A 16,478-nucleotide genomic window follows, 5' to 3' on the forward strand; every position below is an offset into this window, starting at 1 on the left:
TCCACTGGGGCGGTAAATGAAACATCTGAACCTCTAAGGTGATGTCCGTTACCCATCTGTATGTGGGTACCAGTGGCTGCAACTGAGAGGAAGGGATCTACAAAGGGGTAATATTCTGAGGGGACAGATAAGTTGAGTACTGTACAGGATTTCATAAGGTGCAGGTTAAAGGGGCCTTGGCTTTCCTAAGCTTTTGTCCCAATTACTTGATGTGTAAGTAGCAGTGACTCCTCGCACCTTAGCTGACAGCACCCCATGTGTCAGGAGGTAGGAGGTGGCCACACAGCTTGTTCCTGGGAATCACATTGCCTCAGGAGCAGGTGCAGTCTCCTCCAGGTCTGCCTCAATGGTGCTACACCCAGCTGTCTCATATGGATGCCAAGGGCTGACAGCTGCTCCTTGGTGTCACTGGGCACTGTACTGTATACAGCAACTCCTCCAGCCTGAAAACAGGGTCTGGTGTATTCAAGTGGAAAGAGATCCTTACCCAGGTCGACGTCTTCTACCCTCGGCCACTGGGAGTATGGGACATTCTTGCAGAAGGCTTCAAGGATCTTCTCCTTGACTTGACTCAGGGTGTCTGTGTCCATGGCCCGGACACTCAGGGAGTCCATCCCACAGCCTTGGAAAGACACGTTGAGGTTCTGTGGGGAGAGACGGGGTTAGGCTGGAGGCCCTGGGACAGGTCTGCTGGTTAGCAAGGAAGCAGAGGTCAGAGAGCTCACACTGGCACGTTCCATGCACTGCGCGTCTGGATCACACTGAACAAAGCATCCATCTGAGTTCCTGTGCTGATTTACAGCCCTGCAGACTGAAGCCTCTATTTATTCCCTCCAATTATTCAGTCAGGAGAGCAGGGGGAACAACAGTGCAAGCTTCCCTCATGCTGCCCCAGCTAATGCGCCTTTGCCCTGACCTGCAAGGACCAGGCAAGAGAATTCAGTCTCTGTGGCCTATGTCCTTGGCTTCTCTGCAGAGACAAGGGAGCAGTCAGTGCTCCCTGCTACAGCCTTCCCTGACAGCATGAACAGAATCTCTGTTTCAAAAGCACTCTGCTACTTTGGGTCCCAGGTCAGGTTCAGTACTCGGGTAAGGAGGCACCATGAAATGGGAGGCGATGGCACTGTGCTGGCTTACTCCAGGAATGCACTGCCCTGAGGTGCATGATGTGAGCTGTATCTACACCCGTGTGACTGCCATGGAGTGTAGTGCAGACACACCTAAGCTGGCTTTGGGGGTTGGATAGGAGTCCTGCTGCAACAGTGGGGAGGAGGAATTGCTGCTGGCTGTAAAACCCGCCTGAATACTCAGGCGATTGGACCACACTACAGTCACGACAGCGAGCACAGACACTGCAGAATACAAAGCCCTATCAGCCAATCACGGGGCAGGAAAGGTGGCAGTCTCATCAAAAGCCACTTTCTAATTACTACAACCCTAGCCTGTCCCCCAACACCCTGGGTATGAGTCTGAAAGGACCTCAGCCTTAGCTCCTATTTTGTGCCCACAGCTTGGATGCAAATAATTATGGGTGCGATTATGTATGCAATTAATATCATTAAGATGTCGAACTGTCTGATTTGCAGGCACAGTCAGGAAAGCATCTGAATGCCATCATGTTTGCAGGTGTGAAATAAGGGGCACATTCAAGAATTGTGCCTTGAGCTTTCACAGGAGCTCAAAGCAGGTGCCCAGTGCTCTTGGGCTCCTTTGCAGTGTCCCTGGGAAGCAGACTCCTCCAGTGTGCAGGGTGATGAACAGGGTATAAGTGCACAGATAGCATCACATTTTCCTTTAACATTTAATGAAATCTTGTTTTTCTTCTAAAGTGTAATGTGCAGATGGCTTTTAAAGCAGTACTTCAGTTACCAGCAGCCTGGCAGGGGGAAGGGTTGACAATGAGTCTGAACGACTCCTGGTGTCACCCTCCTCCCAGCTGCATAACTTACACTTAGTTTTTATTCCTGTTACTGGCATGTAAAGGGTCAGCAAAACTTCCCCTGCTCAGACATAGGAAGTTACCATCTCTGCTGAGAAAGTTAATACCTAGTGTCCTGCTGCTAACCCCCCTCAGCCTGTGCAGTAAATTACAGGTCAATTGGTTACAGGAATCTGCGGAGACGCAGCTCAGGATAGAAGGCCCGATCTGGCTTTCTGTTACAGTGGTGCACATCTGGAGGAGCCCCATTGTTTTTCGTGGGGTTGCTCTAGATTTATTCTAGCTTAATTAAAACCAGAATTTGGCCAGGCTCTGGAAAGGTCTGTCTGCTGCATGCTCTGTCAGGAACTGACATTAACAAAGTCCCTTCAAGTAGGTATTTTTTATATCCTATTACCTGGGGAAGGCAGTTTGTAAGATCACTTTTCAGCACAATTTCTCTAACAAGCCTTTACACCAGGCCTCCAGCTTTACAGCTGGCAACTTCTCACTGGCAGCGAACCTGCAGATTATTGTTTTTGAACCTTCTCATTGTTGACAAGCAGTCTGCATATCTATTTGTCACCCCCCGCTTGTCTGAGCCACCCAAGAGACAGACTGGATACCTCTCTTGTCTCTTTTTTCTAAGTCATTATAAAGTGAGATATACCACTGCCTATACACAGCACCTGCACAGCTGTATGTTTACCTGGGACAAATTATTACAATTACACATTCAAAGTGGGTAACTGTATGCAGATGGCAAATCCTTCCTGTGCACAACTGTCTGATCTGATTGCTAGGTGCACACTTACACACACGTTTTGTGAGTGCAGATGCACATCTTCACTTTAATACATTAACGTCTGCAGACTGCAATGGCAAACTGATTTTTAAATAGTAGTGAGATACTTGCAGAATCCAGATATAGTATCACTTGGATTCACTGAGGTATGCAAGACTCATTTACCCTTGGCTTCGCCTCAATGTTCTCTCTCAGGAGCCATTCTTCATTGAGGGTATATCTGGCTTTTCCAGTGATGGCATCAATGGAGCCCTTGTTGATTTGCTGTTTGATAGCACAGATCAAGAGGAAAAAGGGCTCCCCAACTGTCTCCTGGAGGGAAAGGAAATAAAGTAAATAAATAAGTGCTGGAAAATCCTTCAGACTGCATGATTCTGTGCACCATAATACTGACCATTTACAGTGTGAGTATGGGACTGATTCAGACCTGGTGCTGAGAAACCTGTGGGAAGTACTCAGTGCTCTCAGCTCCCACCAAATGTCTTGGGAGCTGAAGGCATTCATCATCTCATAGAAACTGCTTGGTACTTCTCAGGGTCAAGCCCTGACAATGCACAACAATAGTATACAACAGTTAGGACAGGAAGTGGGAAAGGGTATCATACCCACGTAAAGTCAGAGCTGGAATTTTAGGGAGGCAAAATGTGATTGCTTAAATCAGGCTGACCCATACAACTGCTGAACAAGGTTACCATGGATGGGCAAGACCCTGCCTTTTGGGTCAGAACCAGATTGCAGTCTTAGGTAAAAGGTAGTGAATTGCATACTACATTCGGCATGACTATATCCCCTCTGGGGTACGGTTCATTATGAGGCTATGCAAAGCCAGCCACAATGAGGCCCCGACTCATCAACAACAATAAGGGCCATCCTCTATACAGCTCACCTCAATGTATTTATTCCAGCTTTTCTGATCTACTCATATGCAATACATCCATTCCAGAGGATGCATTAGAAACATAATGTATTTTCTTAAGAGACTTTTCAGTACTGGAGAACATCCCGTCCTGCCTAATGTTCATGTGCAATTTTCTTCAAATGAGACAAGTGCAAACTATTACACATTTATATTTTTTTCTGAAGCAGACACACACACAGCCTCACACATGCATCCCTGCCATCTGAAACTCTCCCCAAGACAACAGATATCAGATTATTTTGATATTTCTGAACTGGGAGCTGCTAGATCCTGTTCAATCTGCTTCTTAATTAAGACTCAGTGATTCTTCTATTCTAATTGCCTTATAATTGCTAAAGCAATTAGTTTGATGTCAGTTTTGATTCTGCTGTACTCAGTACAGTTGACGTGAAGATGCTACAGTAAGGCTGTAGGTGGGCACATGCCATCTGTGCCATGGAGCATATATTTAATTTTCCAAGGGCAACATTTCCTAGGATCAGTGGAGACTTTACTTGGATCTTCTGTGGAAGTTCAGCTTTCTGCCATACTCCTCTGGAACAGAGCAGCATCAGGAATCACAATGGCAGAGCTAACACTGGGCATGGAGGAAGGTATGACTGTGTATTGGATGAGGTTCTTATGGGAGTGAGAGATGTCAAAGGTCTGGATTAGAGATGGGAAAATTGAAGGCATTGAGAGGATTTTGGTTCATAGAGAAGGGCAGGAGTCAGGGATATTAAAGCTGAGTCCATACTGCAGTAGGAACATGAAAATACACCTGCTTACATCACGGGAGCGGTTGGATTTGGGGGCTCTTGTAACCAATACCAAACTACAGTTGTTGCTTATCAATCTTCTCGCTGACCTTGTGATGAATCAGGGATTCCTTTGCTAGGGGTGAAACTAAGTGCTACATTCATACCTACCCCCCACCTCCCCTTGCGACTTTGGAAGGAGCTTGTGGGCATTTGGATTCAACCCCTACCCAGTTTAGAAGTGGCTCAGTCTAGATTTAGATTTCTGGTCCAGAGCCTCTCTTTAAACTCCTTACATCATGCAAGTCATGACTGCTTTTCATTGCTCCTGTTTTCAAACTCTTCCAGAACCTCAGCGAGAGATATATTATACCTTAGTCATAAAGTTGCCAGCAAAAATCTACTGTGTGAATTCTGTTGAGAGAGTTTCTATTTAGTTCTTCCATCTAACCTCTATCTTACTGGCTGGCTCTGACCATGTGGCCAACTCTTGAGTATCTAAACATGCCTTTGAGGAAAAAAAGTGCCTAAGAAATAATTGAAATAAGTATTTCAGACCTTAATGCAATGCTAACGATCAAGGTCTAACCATCAGAACTATTGCACAGGAAATAAACTACGATGCTCAGCCTGTTAGATGCTATTTCTGTGTTTGTCTTCTTGGCTTTGAAACCCAGAAGCTGTGAGCTGTTATGGAAATCTGCAAAAGCGTTAATCAGACAGCAAATTTCAAAGATGGGGAAAGGAGGCTGGGTGGGCAGGGACTGCAGATAAAATGGTTAATTTGGAACCTTACAGTGCTGTTGGGGAAAACGGGCTTGGACACCAGTCAAGACCATCCTTTGAGTTGGCTATTATGGGAAGGAAGTTTAACTAGCAAAGATCAGTGCTGATTCAGGAGAAAAATGTTTGGGGTTGTTTTTTAAACACATTTTGAAGCCTTTTTCTGCCTATTGTGCATGTTTTTTAATGAGCCTTCTTTATAATTTCTGACTGAAGCATTACAGGCTCTTAGATTTGGCTTGGGCACTAAAATAACTTGCAGTAATGAAAAGCATGGTGCAGGTTGGCATCATTTGAACTGTTCTGCGCATGATATGTGCTGCTGGATTTTTTATATGCCAGGATTTAAACAGAGAGTTGGAGAAATAAAAAAAAAAAAAGATGTAGAGCACAGACTGGATTTGCATGTTACTACTGCATTAATGAGGCTGATGTGTCATTAGAGATTGCCTCCTGGGAGTGTATTAGAGGTATTTCCAAAATGCCTGGGGAAGTCAGGGGAGGGGGCAATGGAAAACTCTTGTTTGTTCCAGAGGCCCAGTGAAAATTAGTTCTCACAGAAGATTCTGGCTAATAGAGAGCTTGCCAAACACTGACAGAAGGGAATGCATATTAGAGATGGCCCCAAAGCCAAGCTGCTGGTCCAAAGACCGCTGTGCTGCTTCAGATCCTGACTTTTGGAATAACTTGCCATTTCTGTAATGGGAGGAACCAAATCCAGATCCATGCCCCCACCCAGGTTCTGGGGCAATTTCCAGATGTAAACACTGTATTCCACCTCTAGCTATTCCTTTGCTGTCCATTTTCATTTAATCTCTGAGCTTCCTGGTTCCATCTGGGGTCAGGCACAGAGGAACTAGAGTATCATGTGGCAATGGCTCCTCTTTTGGCATTTCCAGTCTAAACAGCGGTAGGAGGTAGTGACATGGATAATTTCACCCCAGCTGCCCAGCTCAGGTTTGCAGACTCAGAGATTTCAATCATTTGCATAAGCTTTACAAACTTTTAGGTACTTCTCTGAACCTCCCCCAGCCTCCTGAGGTTTCCCCATCCAACATGTGGAGCACACACAACCAAATCCACTGTTATCATAATGATATCTCCACTGATTCACGAGGTGGTATATGTGTTTAGATCCCTCATAACTGTGACCTGACGGCCTAAATTTTGTAAAGAGTGCTTTCTCCATTTGCAGACAGCTATGAAACCTTTCTTCCCAACAACACAAATGGACGAACTGTTTAGCAGAGCATTAATATAAAACAAATGTTTAAACCATGTAACGTTAACTTACAAGGGAAAATACAAGCCGTTGGAATTTTTCCACTGTAGAACTGAAGGGACCTTTAGAGCAGCTGTTTCAAATAGACATTGTGATTAATGTGGATAATTCAAGAACTAAAACCAGACCCATCGTCACATATGCCTCATGGTCCAGTGCTACAAGAAGGCCAGTAAATTTCTTTACCAAAAACTGTGTGAAAGGAAGTGGGTTTGCTTTGCACAAATGAGTTGCACAATGGAGGTGTCTGACCATCGCTGGTAATGTAAGTTACAGACTTTGGGGGCAATTCACGTGATTTGAAGGGATTTGCATTTCCTTACGGCCGAATCAGAACCTTTGTTTCTCCTTTGCCCCGGCCTTGCTCGTTTGTCCAGCAACAGAGTCCCCTCTGCCCCCTCACACTATCTGGCCGATGTTTGCAAAGAAACCTTGTCCTCTGTATCTCTTGTCACTGGGAACAGCCTCCCAGGACCTCTCATTCTCATGGACTCTCTTCCCTTTTCAGCATGTCAGCAGGACACGGTTTTTCCTTTGACGAAGTCTCCTGACTTCTGTCTCCCTCTGCAAAGCATTCTGGGATAGATGCGAGAGGAATGGCTCTCTGCAAAATGAAGCTGATCTTCCACAGTGACCCAAGACATTTATATTTCACAAGGAGTGAAATATGCTGTGGTGAAAAGCAGAACAATAGCTGTTATTTTTGTAGCTTCAGGCTGACCGCATACAAACATCGTGTGGTGGAGTGGATAGAAAAGCAAATGGCATGAGCCTGTCCCAAGGGAGTGAAAACCAAAGGATCGTCCAGCACACAGATCTCTCTTATGGAGCATAGGTAATACTTGAAAACACATTTCCCCAGTAGGCCAACACCTGTGCCTAGCAGTGGATGCTCTGAGCTCACTAGTAACATGGTATCAAAACCTTGAAAGAAGTGACAGCTTCTCTTACTGAATGGAATAGCTATACCAACACCACAAACAATGCAAACCAGCCATGAGGCTGAGTGAAGCAGAAAGAAAAAAAAAAGCCTCCAACACAGCATTGCCTTTTCTTTCTTAAGTACCAGGACTGAGGAAAGACCTAAAGCAATTTTTTTTTCTAAATATCCTAATAAACCTAATAAACTAATTTATTTTTCCATGGGCAGAGGGGTTATTACATGTGGAAAGCTTCATAAGGGAAGCAAAGCAAATAGCCCTGGAAAGCTCTGTATTCACATGCAGTCTAAAGGCCCAGCCTTTCTGAAGTGACTAGTGATTCTGGGTGAGACTTAGGGTGACTTGATGGAAAGCGTTGAGCATCTGTCCTTTTTAGTATCCTAAGTTAGGCATCCAAAAATGGAGGTACTCAGAATCAGTAGGCACTTGGCAGTTCTTACCTGGGTTTTATCAATATTACCTTTGTTATCTGAGACTGGACCAGAGAAGGGAGAGAAGAATAAATCTGCAGAAGACCCAGAACCTGAACTGCTGCCTTCAGGTCACCACTGTGTCTGAGTTCACAGGCTCAGGCTACATCTGGACCTGGCTGAGACATCTGCGCACTGAAGAAAGTTGTGCCAGTGAGTCACTGTGTTGTGCTTGTCAGTCAGTGCCACAGTGTGGGATAGGGGACACTGTTTTTAATGAGACATAACACTTGCACCCTAAGCACCCAGATGGACTCAATTACAGGGATGAGTAATAACAGCACTACTCAGATAGAAAGTCCTTTATGGCATGTTTTTCAGAAGTGCTGAGCACCCACAAGTCAAGCTGAAGTCAATGGAAGCTGCCATGCTTATTTATATTTATACATAATACATGCAAAGGGACTGAGCAGCACAAGTGGCTCTCTGTCATTGCTGCCTCTCCTTCCACTAAAGATTGCAGCAGGACAAACAAGAACTCAGAGACAGCGGTCCTGTTACAGCTGAAGGAGCTTTCCTTTCAGTTTCGTGCTGTCTGCAGGTTTCCCTCAACCTTTGCCAGGTCTGGTCTACTCCCCAGGATGCCATAAAATTAAAGCATTATCACAGTCTTCATTCAGAATAAGCTTCTTAATGTAACATCTGTCTTTTATCTTCCTCTCTATTGGGCTAAAGCCAGAGTAAGGATGGAAGAAACATGCCAGCTTCATGTTTTATATTAACATTTATGAATCACAATCTGTAGCTCACTCTCTTTCAGCTATGAAAAGCAGTTTCCTGTGCCCTCGCTCCGTGGACTGAGCCATGTCTTTGAGGCAATACACCAACCAATCTGATGAGCAGAAGGTGTGATCAGTGGTCTCTATTCATAGGGCTGTCAGATGGCAGCTCTTCCTCTGTTTGTTTAGGGGGCACAGTGCCACAAGGAAAAACAGCACGTTAGAACTTGCAAACCACGTAAGATCTGCAATTGCTGTTAATTTCCTTTGTAAAACTTCCAAGTCCCAAGTCCCGCATGATAAAACTCAACTTTCTGTCTGAGAAAGCTTTCTTGCACAATGTCCATTTTTAGCAGAGATTAGGCAGTTACTTTGGGTTGGATCAGATGCCAATACAATTCCCCTGTCTTGCACGTGGTCTCCAAAAGGAAAGGTCAGCAACTTTTTTTGCAAAGTGCTCTAACTGCATGCATAGACGCAACAGATGTAAACATTTACCTTCCACAATTCCTCCTAGGGACAGCTGGACTCCCATCACCATCAGCCCAGACCTTTCTATTCTGATATTTATTTTTAACTGTTATATTATTGGCTGGCAATGACACAATAAAAGTATAAATTCTCACCCTTCACGATATAAGGGATCAGCTGGGATCAGAAGAACTCATGGTATGTCTGAGCACAGTATACCCCTACACAGTATTGCGTAGCTTCTGTGATGCATATAGTATTAGTTATTACAAATATTATACAATAAGAAGAACTTGAAGGTGCAATTTTTGAAAAACCCTTCATAGTGGCCTATCTGTACTCCCTGACAAGAATACAGTGGGCATATTCCCAGTGACTCCCCAGGGATCAGACTTAGGTAATTGTTCAGTTCTTCTGAAACCTCCACTGCGGAAGTATCCAGAATTGGCAAATGCTGGAGCCGTAAGTGGTGGAAGGCTGGGGCTGCTAATGGGGCTCACCCCCCAAAATGTGGGGCACCAGATAGGGCCGCAAGGCAGCCTGGACGTAGGCTCTGGGCAGCTGCAGCAGAGGTAGGGAGGGGTGCGCACGCAGACTGGCATGTGTATCACTGGCTGCCCAGCATAGCAGGTAAGTACCAGTCGATTCTGTGAAGGGGGAGGGGCTGCGAGAGGGGGAAGACTGAGGCCTCCACAGAGAGGGAGGGAGCAGGGCACAGCTAGGGGCAGGAGCAGGGGCTAATGGGGCCCCAGCTGGGCCAGGTGGTGGGATAACTGGAGCCTGGGAGGCTCCTCTAGGGGTGTGAAGGGGGCTCCCGCTGCTGTGCGCACCCCAGCAGAGACTTGGGGGGCACAAGCCGCCCCAATCTGTGTGCAGGGCGGAGGTGGTTGCTGCTGCGCACTGGGCTCTGAGCCCCGCTGCATCTGCCCTGGGAGCGGCATGATTCCACGTGCCTGCAGCTGCTGCTGCTGGGCTGTGCCGCGCCCCTGCCCGCTCGGTGGCAGGATGCACGTGGTGTTGTGTGGCTCTCGAGGCAGCAGGGTGCAAAGCCCAGTGCGCTGGGGCAGCTGCCTCTGCCCCGCACACAGATCGGGAGGGGGGGGGGGGCATGTGCCCCCCCTCCCCCAGGCCTCTGCTGGGGTATGCACAGCGGTGGGAGCCCCCTGCGTTCCTGGACGAGCCCCCCACAATTGTCCCATCACCTCACCGGGGCCCATTCATCCCAGTCCCTGCCCAACTCCCTCCCTCACCCTGGCAGCCTCAATCTGAACCCCCCCCCCCCCCCCCCATGGCCCTTCCCCCACAGACTTACCTGCTAGGCGGGGGGTGGGGGAGGGGGGGGCGGGTGCACATGTACACATGCATGTGCACACTCAGCCCCCCCAAATAATTTTTTCTCTCTTCGCCTGTGGCTGGAGCTGGAATTCCTAGCAGATGGGAAGTCTTCTGATGGGGCAATTTGTGTTCTCTTGGATCACAGTGGGAAGACCCGCATAGAGGAAGAGCAAAACTTGGAACTCTAAGTCTGCAGACTCCCCTACCTCTCTGCTCTGTTTGACTGAAGTCGATTCACAAATATACTCCTTTTTGAGAGTAGCAACCAGCAAATCAACAGTTTGTACCTAATGTATTTTGTTGTCAGTCTTAGTATTCTGTGCCCAGGCGTTCAAAAGAGAAGGGTATTGAACACTGCCAAGGCGAAAGAAATAACTGGGTCTTTGACTAAAAACTCAAAACCCATTTTGGTTTGCTGCTTTTATATTTAAAAAAAAAATCCCTTTTGGATCTGCTCACAAACATCCTAACAAGTGGTGAGAGAACTATTCCTCTGGCGATTCTGGAAAATCTAAGCCACACTAGAAAATTCGGTTTGACATCTGATCTTCTGAGACATTCCAGGCTGAAGGTATCCAGATAAAAGTAGAGAAACATCTGAATGCAAGAAACATCTGTTTGCTCCACCTGAACCTTTGAGGATCCTAGAGCTCATCAATCACTAGTGACTAGGCAATCAACAATGACCTCAATGTCCTGGCATACCCAGATGTGCAGGCACTCGATCACCAGCTTATGCATACCTCCCACCAAAAACCCAAAAACCTCAGGTGGACAACACAGAGCTTGAACTGCTGTATTTAGCTTACTCTGAGATAGCTGTACATGCAGATGGACATCCAGTTTGTGAGCATCTTTTCCACCACAGACTCCGTCCTCCTCAGCATAAGCTTGGGATTTTTAGAAGCTGAGGCATCTATAAGATCCACCAAGAGGTCCTTCATGATGCTGGTATAATACTCCAGTTTCCCATGTAAGGCAATAGTGAGTGAGGAGGCCAGATTACACCTGAAAAGACAGGTAAGAAAGATTCTTGGGTTAATTCTACAAAGCCATAACATCAAAAGAATTCAAGATCACAGCCATAGTTCTGATCTTTTTCATGAATCCTCACCATTGTATTGAAGTCTCACATTCTCAATGCTATAGGATCTCATATACAGCCTGTGCATTCTTTATGGTAAATATGGTACAAGCCTATACTTAAAGGACTCATATATAATCCTGTATGTGACCTGTGGAAGTAATCATCCTCATCCGTGACATATTGCCAAGGACAACAAGTCTATTCAGGCAAATTATACTAGGCAAAGCTGTCCACTAGACTTTTTTGACACTCCCTTCAAATAAAATTTCAATATTCAGGCTCCATTGTATGAGTAGAAAACCAGTGTATCTCAACTTCCAAAGAAAACAAAGAGTGCTGCATGGTGACTGGATCACTTAGGGTTTGGTAATGGCCTCTTTCATTTGTTTAAGTGAAACTAGCCCAGTAGAGGCCAAGAGCTGTGACCACCGGGTAGACAAGTGTGCAGAGGCCTATGTGAAATAAGTTGTCAAATTTCAGTTCAGAAGCTGGCTGGGTGTGATGCTACCTGGCCCCTGCTGGTAGGCTCAGTGGACAAGCCAGGAAACCAAAAGGGCCACAGGCCCTGACTTCTGCACTGAGGCTTGGAGTGGTTTATCTGAGTCACGGTTAGGCTTGCACTGCTGCAGCACACCCACTGTCCGGATAAAGAGGATATCGATCTCTAGCGCTGGCTGCCCATGGTGCTTTCAGGGCAGCTCTTGTCTCAGGAAGCCCTTACCTGTCTCGAACAGCAAAATCTTTCTGTTGCTCAAGAGCGTGGACAAACACAACAAGGAAGTGCCTGTTGTTGAGCAAGGTGGAAAACAGTGCGATTCCTTCTTCCATGTTGGGCCTGCAGTTTTCTGGAATCTAAAGAAAAAACAGAGACTTAGCTGAGGAGGCCGCTGTCTTTTGACTTCTTCACCAACCTTGATCCTGTTTCACTCACATGGGTGTGCTCAGCAGAGGTTCCCCCTCCCTTGTACCTTGTCCCTTGACCTAATCTGGTATGTGCTTCTTCTCTGCATAAGAACAGGCTGTGGGGAAACATGTTGCTGCAGCATTTTGATCTGTTCTGTGGGAGTCACTCTCACAAAGAAACTGTGGCCTAGATTGAAACAGCATAAATCCTGGCAAACTGTCAACCAGAAAAGCCCAAGACAAAGAGGATCTCACTGGCTACGATTCTACAGCCCTTGAACAGAACTTCACAGCTCCATCTCCTGCCACCAGCAAAAACAGATCAGATGACACATGCCTTTGTTCTCCCAGTGGTTGTTTTGTGCCTTCAAACATTCTTTAAGCATCACAGAAAAGGACATGTCAACACATAGGGCCATTGTCAGAAACAGCTTGGGTTACTCCCACGAGTTACTCACCTTCCATTCTCCAGCCAGTAAGGGATGAGTTTCTTGGACCTGAGACCCCACTTGGGAGTTGAGCTGCTGGGAAGGCAGAATATACCGCTCCTCATAGAGCGAGGAACACTGCAACAGAACAGAGCCAGCATAAATGAGACCACATTCCTTTGCCCCTGGCCACACATGGCCAGGGTAACACTGTCAATAAGATGAAGAGAAATGTTACTGGGACTTGAGGCCACACATCAAGAAGAAATGCTTTGGTAGGTCTTTGAGAGCTTTTAAACAGTTGGCAGGGGCCTTGTGAATGAACAAACAACACAAGAAGGGGGTGGAGGCATATGTCTAAACAGAAACAAGGCTGTTACAGGAGGGAGGCTGTGAACACACTTATCTGACAGCTACAAAATCCCAGTAGAGCACGCATTATATAGGAGGAAGTCAAAATAGATGACTCCTGGGTATTTTAACATATGCATATTTCCAGACAGAAGGGAAAAATGTTGAAATACATGACTAAAGAGTGTAGTGCCAAGATACGTACAGGCATGGGTACCTTTGAAACGTGAACTATAAGCGCTAATGAAATCAGCTGCAACCAAAACTCATCCTTTCACTCTCCAGGCTGAAACGCAGCTGCTTTGGGAGTGAAGTATGCCTGTTGTTTAACAGACCACATCGGCACTGTGCAGTGGCTCAGGCCTGGAGGTAAATGACTTTGTTGTGAGTGGTGTGAAGCTGGAGGAATGATTTTAGTCAAAATTAGTCTCAGAGCTGTGTCAAGAGCATGACACCCCACATCTCTCCCCCAGGAGAGAAAAGCATGTCTGCACTCTGCTACCACAACTGCAGTACATGGGGCCGCAACAGGAACCAGAACCACACCCCACAGATGGGGTTACAGATGGGGTGAACACCTTGCATTTACTTCTCCCCTCAAAGACAACTCTTCCAGCAGCACAGTACCCAATTACATCCAACTGGCACCACTTCGCCACAGGACAGGAGGATGCGTCTACACTGTTGCAGTGCTGTGATGAAGCAGGCCACACCTGCTCCTTTCAGGGTCCACTCAAGACATGGATGCAATGCACCTGCCTCAGTAGGGTGCTGTGTGTCAACCAAAAGAAACTCCCCTGGGAGAGTGAGCCATACGGCATGCCCCTCGCACTAAATTAAGGTGGCGATGCTGCATCTGTTTGAGGGTTAAGTTTGTATAGAGAAGGGGTGGTGTGCTCTAATGCAGTGCTTCCAACATCGTCCCCTGCTTGGTGGATGGCATATAAACACCCTTTCCCATCCAAGCACCAAGCAGGCTGGACTCATGCTGTGGCTGCCATTCTGATGGTGACTGAGTCTGAAATAAATGCCACCTAGGTATACAAGAGTGAAGAAGCTGTGCTTTACAGTGAGCCTTTGTGAAGGTTAGGAAAGGGATGGGAATGACTGGGTGTCTGAGACAGCTGGTGTTTTCTTACTTTGGGGAAGAAGGTCCGAGTCACAAAGTGCTTGTATTCCAGGAATGGGATCCCCTGGCTGCGGTTGAGCTCCTTGGTTAAATCTGTCATGTCTGTCTGGAGTTCAGCGAAACCTGATCCGAAGAGAGGTGCAGACTGTGAGACCCACGGGGACTAGCAGCCAGGGTAGGTGACTGACAAGCCCAGCATTTATGTATGCCACAGCTCATCATTTCTGCTTCCCCACCCTGTTTTCCTTGTGCAGGGCAACAGATTGTATTTAGGGCTTCCACATTAGCACTATGCCCTAAATCCTACACTTTTTACCCAGGCAAGATTCCCATTCCCTATAGATAGGCCCTGGAGGGTTTGGCCCTATTGAACAAAGGGTCAGTGTCTTCTACAGAGATTCACAGGAGACACCTGTCATTGTTTGTTAATGTGAACTTCTAGTACATGGGCAAGCAATTACTTGGGCCCGCAGGCCACATAGGCAGTTCTGGGGAACTGCTGTGGGCCAGTCAACACCCCCACCCTCCCTGAACAGCCTGGAGCCCGTGCAGCCTGCAGCTCCTTTCTGCCACCACTGTCAGTGCCCAGCAGCAGCTGCTGAGTGCACAGCCCTGGCCCTGGCCTTGGCCCACCTGGTACCCACTCTGGACGGGATGGACCACCTCCAGACCAGTGTGCACAGTTCCAGCCCCAGCCCTTTGCATGCCCGCTCGGGCCTGCCTGCCCATGATGTATGGTGGTGGCTGGGCAGAAGCTGCTGCTGGGCACTGGGGAAAAGTGGCTGCTTCCCCTTTGCCGCTGCTGGGCCCTTGTTGCTGCAGCTGCCTGGAGCCCATGCCCAGGCTGCCCTACAGCTCCTCTCCACTGCCACTGCTGCCCCACGGGGTGGCCCAGAGGCATTGGTGACGGCAGCAGAGGAGCCGCAGGGCAGCCCAGACATGGGCTCTGTCCAGCTGCAGCAAGAAGGGCCCAGTGGTGGTGAGAGAGAGGTGGATGTTTTTCCCCCATGCCCAGCAGAAGCTTCTGCCCAGTCACCACCACAGCTGCTGCTGCTCACTGTGGACAGGTGGTCTGGAGCAGGCATAGGGTAAGTCAGGGTCAGCGCTTTGTGCACAGGTCCTAGCCATTCCAGAGCTGATCTGCTCCAGTTGGGGCAGGTCCGAAGTGGGTGTGGGCACAGGCGTAGGGTGGGCCAGGCCTGGGCCCAGGCTGTACATGCAGTTCCCTGCCAGTACCATGGGGCTGGGACCAGTGGTGGCAGCCAGTGAGCCATGGCTGCCTGGGCTGCCTAGAAATGCAGTCCAGCCATGGAGCCACCTGAGCCCTGCTGCATGCCTGGGGGCAGCCAGATGCATCACAAGCCAGCAAGCACCTGGGCCAGGCGGGACTGAGGGACCTTGCCCACCCCTATTCTAGCAGCTCTCTGCTGCAGCTCAGTATCATTATGCACGGTGGATCTCACATCCCCATCTTTGTGTGTGAGGAGAACACCTTTCCCCATCCTATCCCATCCCTGACTCTTACGAATGATTCTGATTTCAGTTTTGCAGCAAAAGATGACAGTTTGCTGAGGATCCTGGGGATCCTGAGAACCTTGAAAGGTGTCACCTCTCCTCCACTGTGGCCTTTCCCCTCTCCTGCACCTTGTTAATAGCACCACAGATCAAAGCTACTCACCCTTTCGGATTTCCTCACGGATCTGGGACTCCATTTCTTCCATTTGGAGCAGTGTTTTTTGCCAGTAGCGCTCTGCCCTGCGGCTCTTTGTGCAAAACACAAACAAGGCTGTGGAAGAGAGAGGGAAAAAGAGATTTCAGATGGAAAGTAACAAAGGGTCCTTTGGTCACTTGAACCTAAACTGGTGAGGGCCCTTAAGGGGAATGCACCTTTATGTATAAAAAATTGGAAGTTTTTGGCTTAACCACTATGAAATCTGATCAGATAGCTTTTGATTATCCACAAGTTAAGTCAAACCAGCTGGAATTTAATGATCACACCACAACTGTCCTCTTACATTTAGGTCTGGAAGTTACCTATATTGCAAGACTTACTGTACATTAATACATTCCAGCTGATTAATAAAAATATATGTAAAGAGATGTAACACCTGCTGTCTAATGTGTGTGTCCATTAAGAGGTCCTAGGCCTCCAGAAATATGTTTCCAATGATCTGTGGTTTCTTTAATAAATACTGTATAT

At 47.4% G+C, this 16,478-nt stretch overlaps 1 protein-coding gene across 1 annotated transcript in view; it reads right to left on the minus strand.

Moving 5' to 3' along the window:
* PLXND1 (plexin D1) overlaps positions 1-16,478 on the minus strand; it is a 120,079-nt gene that overhangs the window by 17,465 nt on the left and 86,136 nt on the right. The window contains exons 21-27 of the mRNA XM_014605516.3: positions 15,957-16,064; positions 14,289-14,401; positions 12,829-12,936; positions 12,189-12,319; positions 11,190-11,388; positions 2,889-3,035; positions 488-644 (exon numbers count right to left, since the gene is read on the minus strand). Coding sequence (XP_014461002.2) covers positions 488-644; positions 2,889-3,035; positions 11,190-11,388; positions 12,189-12,319; positions 12,829-12,936; positions 14,289-14,401; positions 15,957-16,064 — 963 coding nt within the window. The remainder of the gene's footprint in view (positions 1-487; positions 645-2,888; positions 3,036-11,189; positions 11,389-12,188; positions 12,320-12,828; positions 12,937-14,288; positions 14,402-15,956; positions 16,065-16,478) is intronic.

Source organism: Alligator mississippiensis, chromosome 12 (assembly GCF_030867095.1).
Source record: "Alligator mississippiensis isolate rAllMis1 chromosome 12, rAllMis1, whole genome shotgun sequence".
Lineage (NCBI taxonomy): Eukaryota > Metazoa > Chordata > Crocodylia > Alligatoridae > Alligator > Alligator mississippiensis.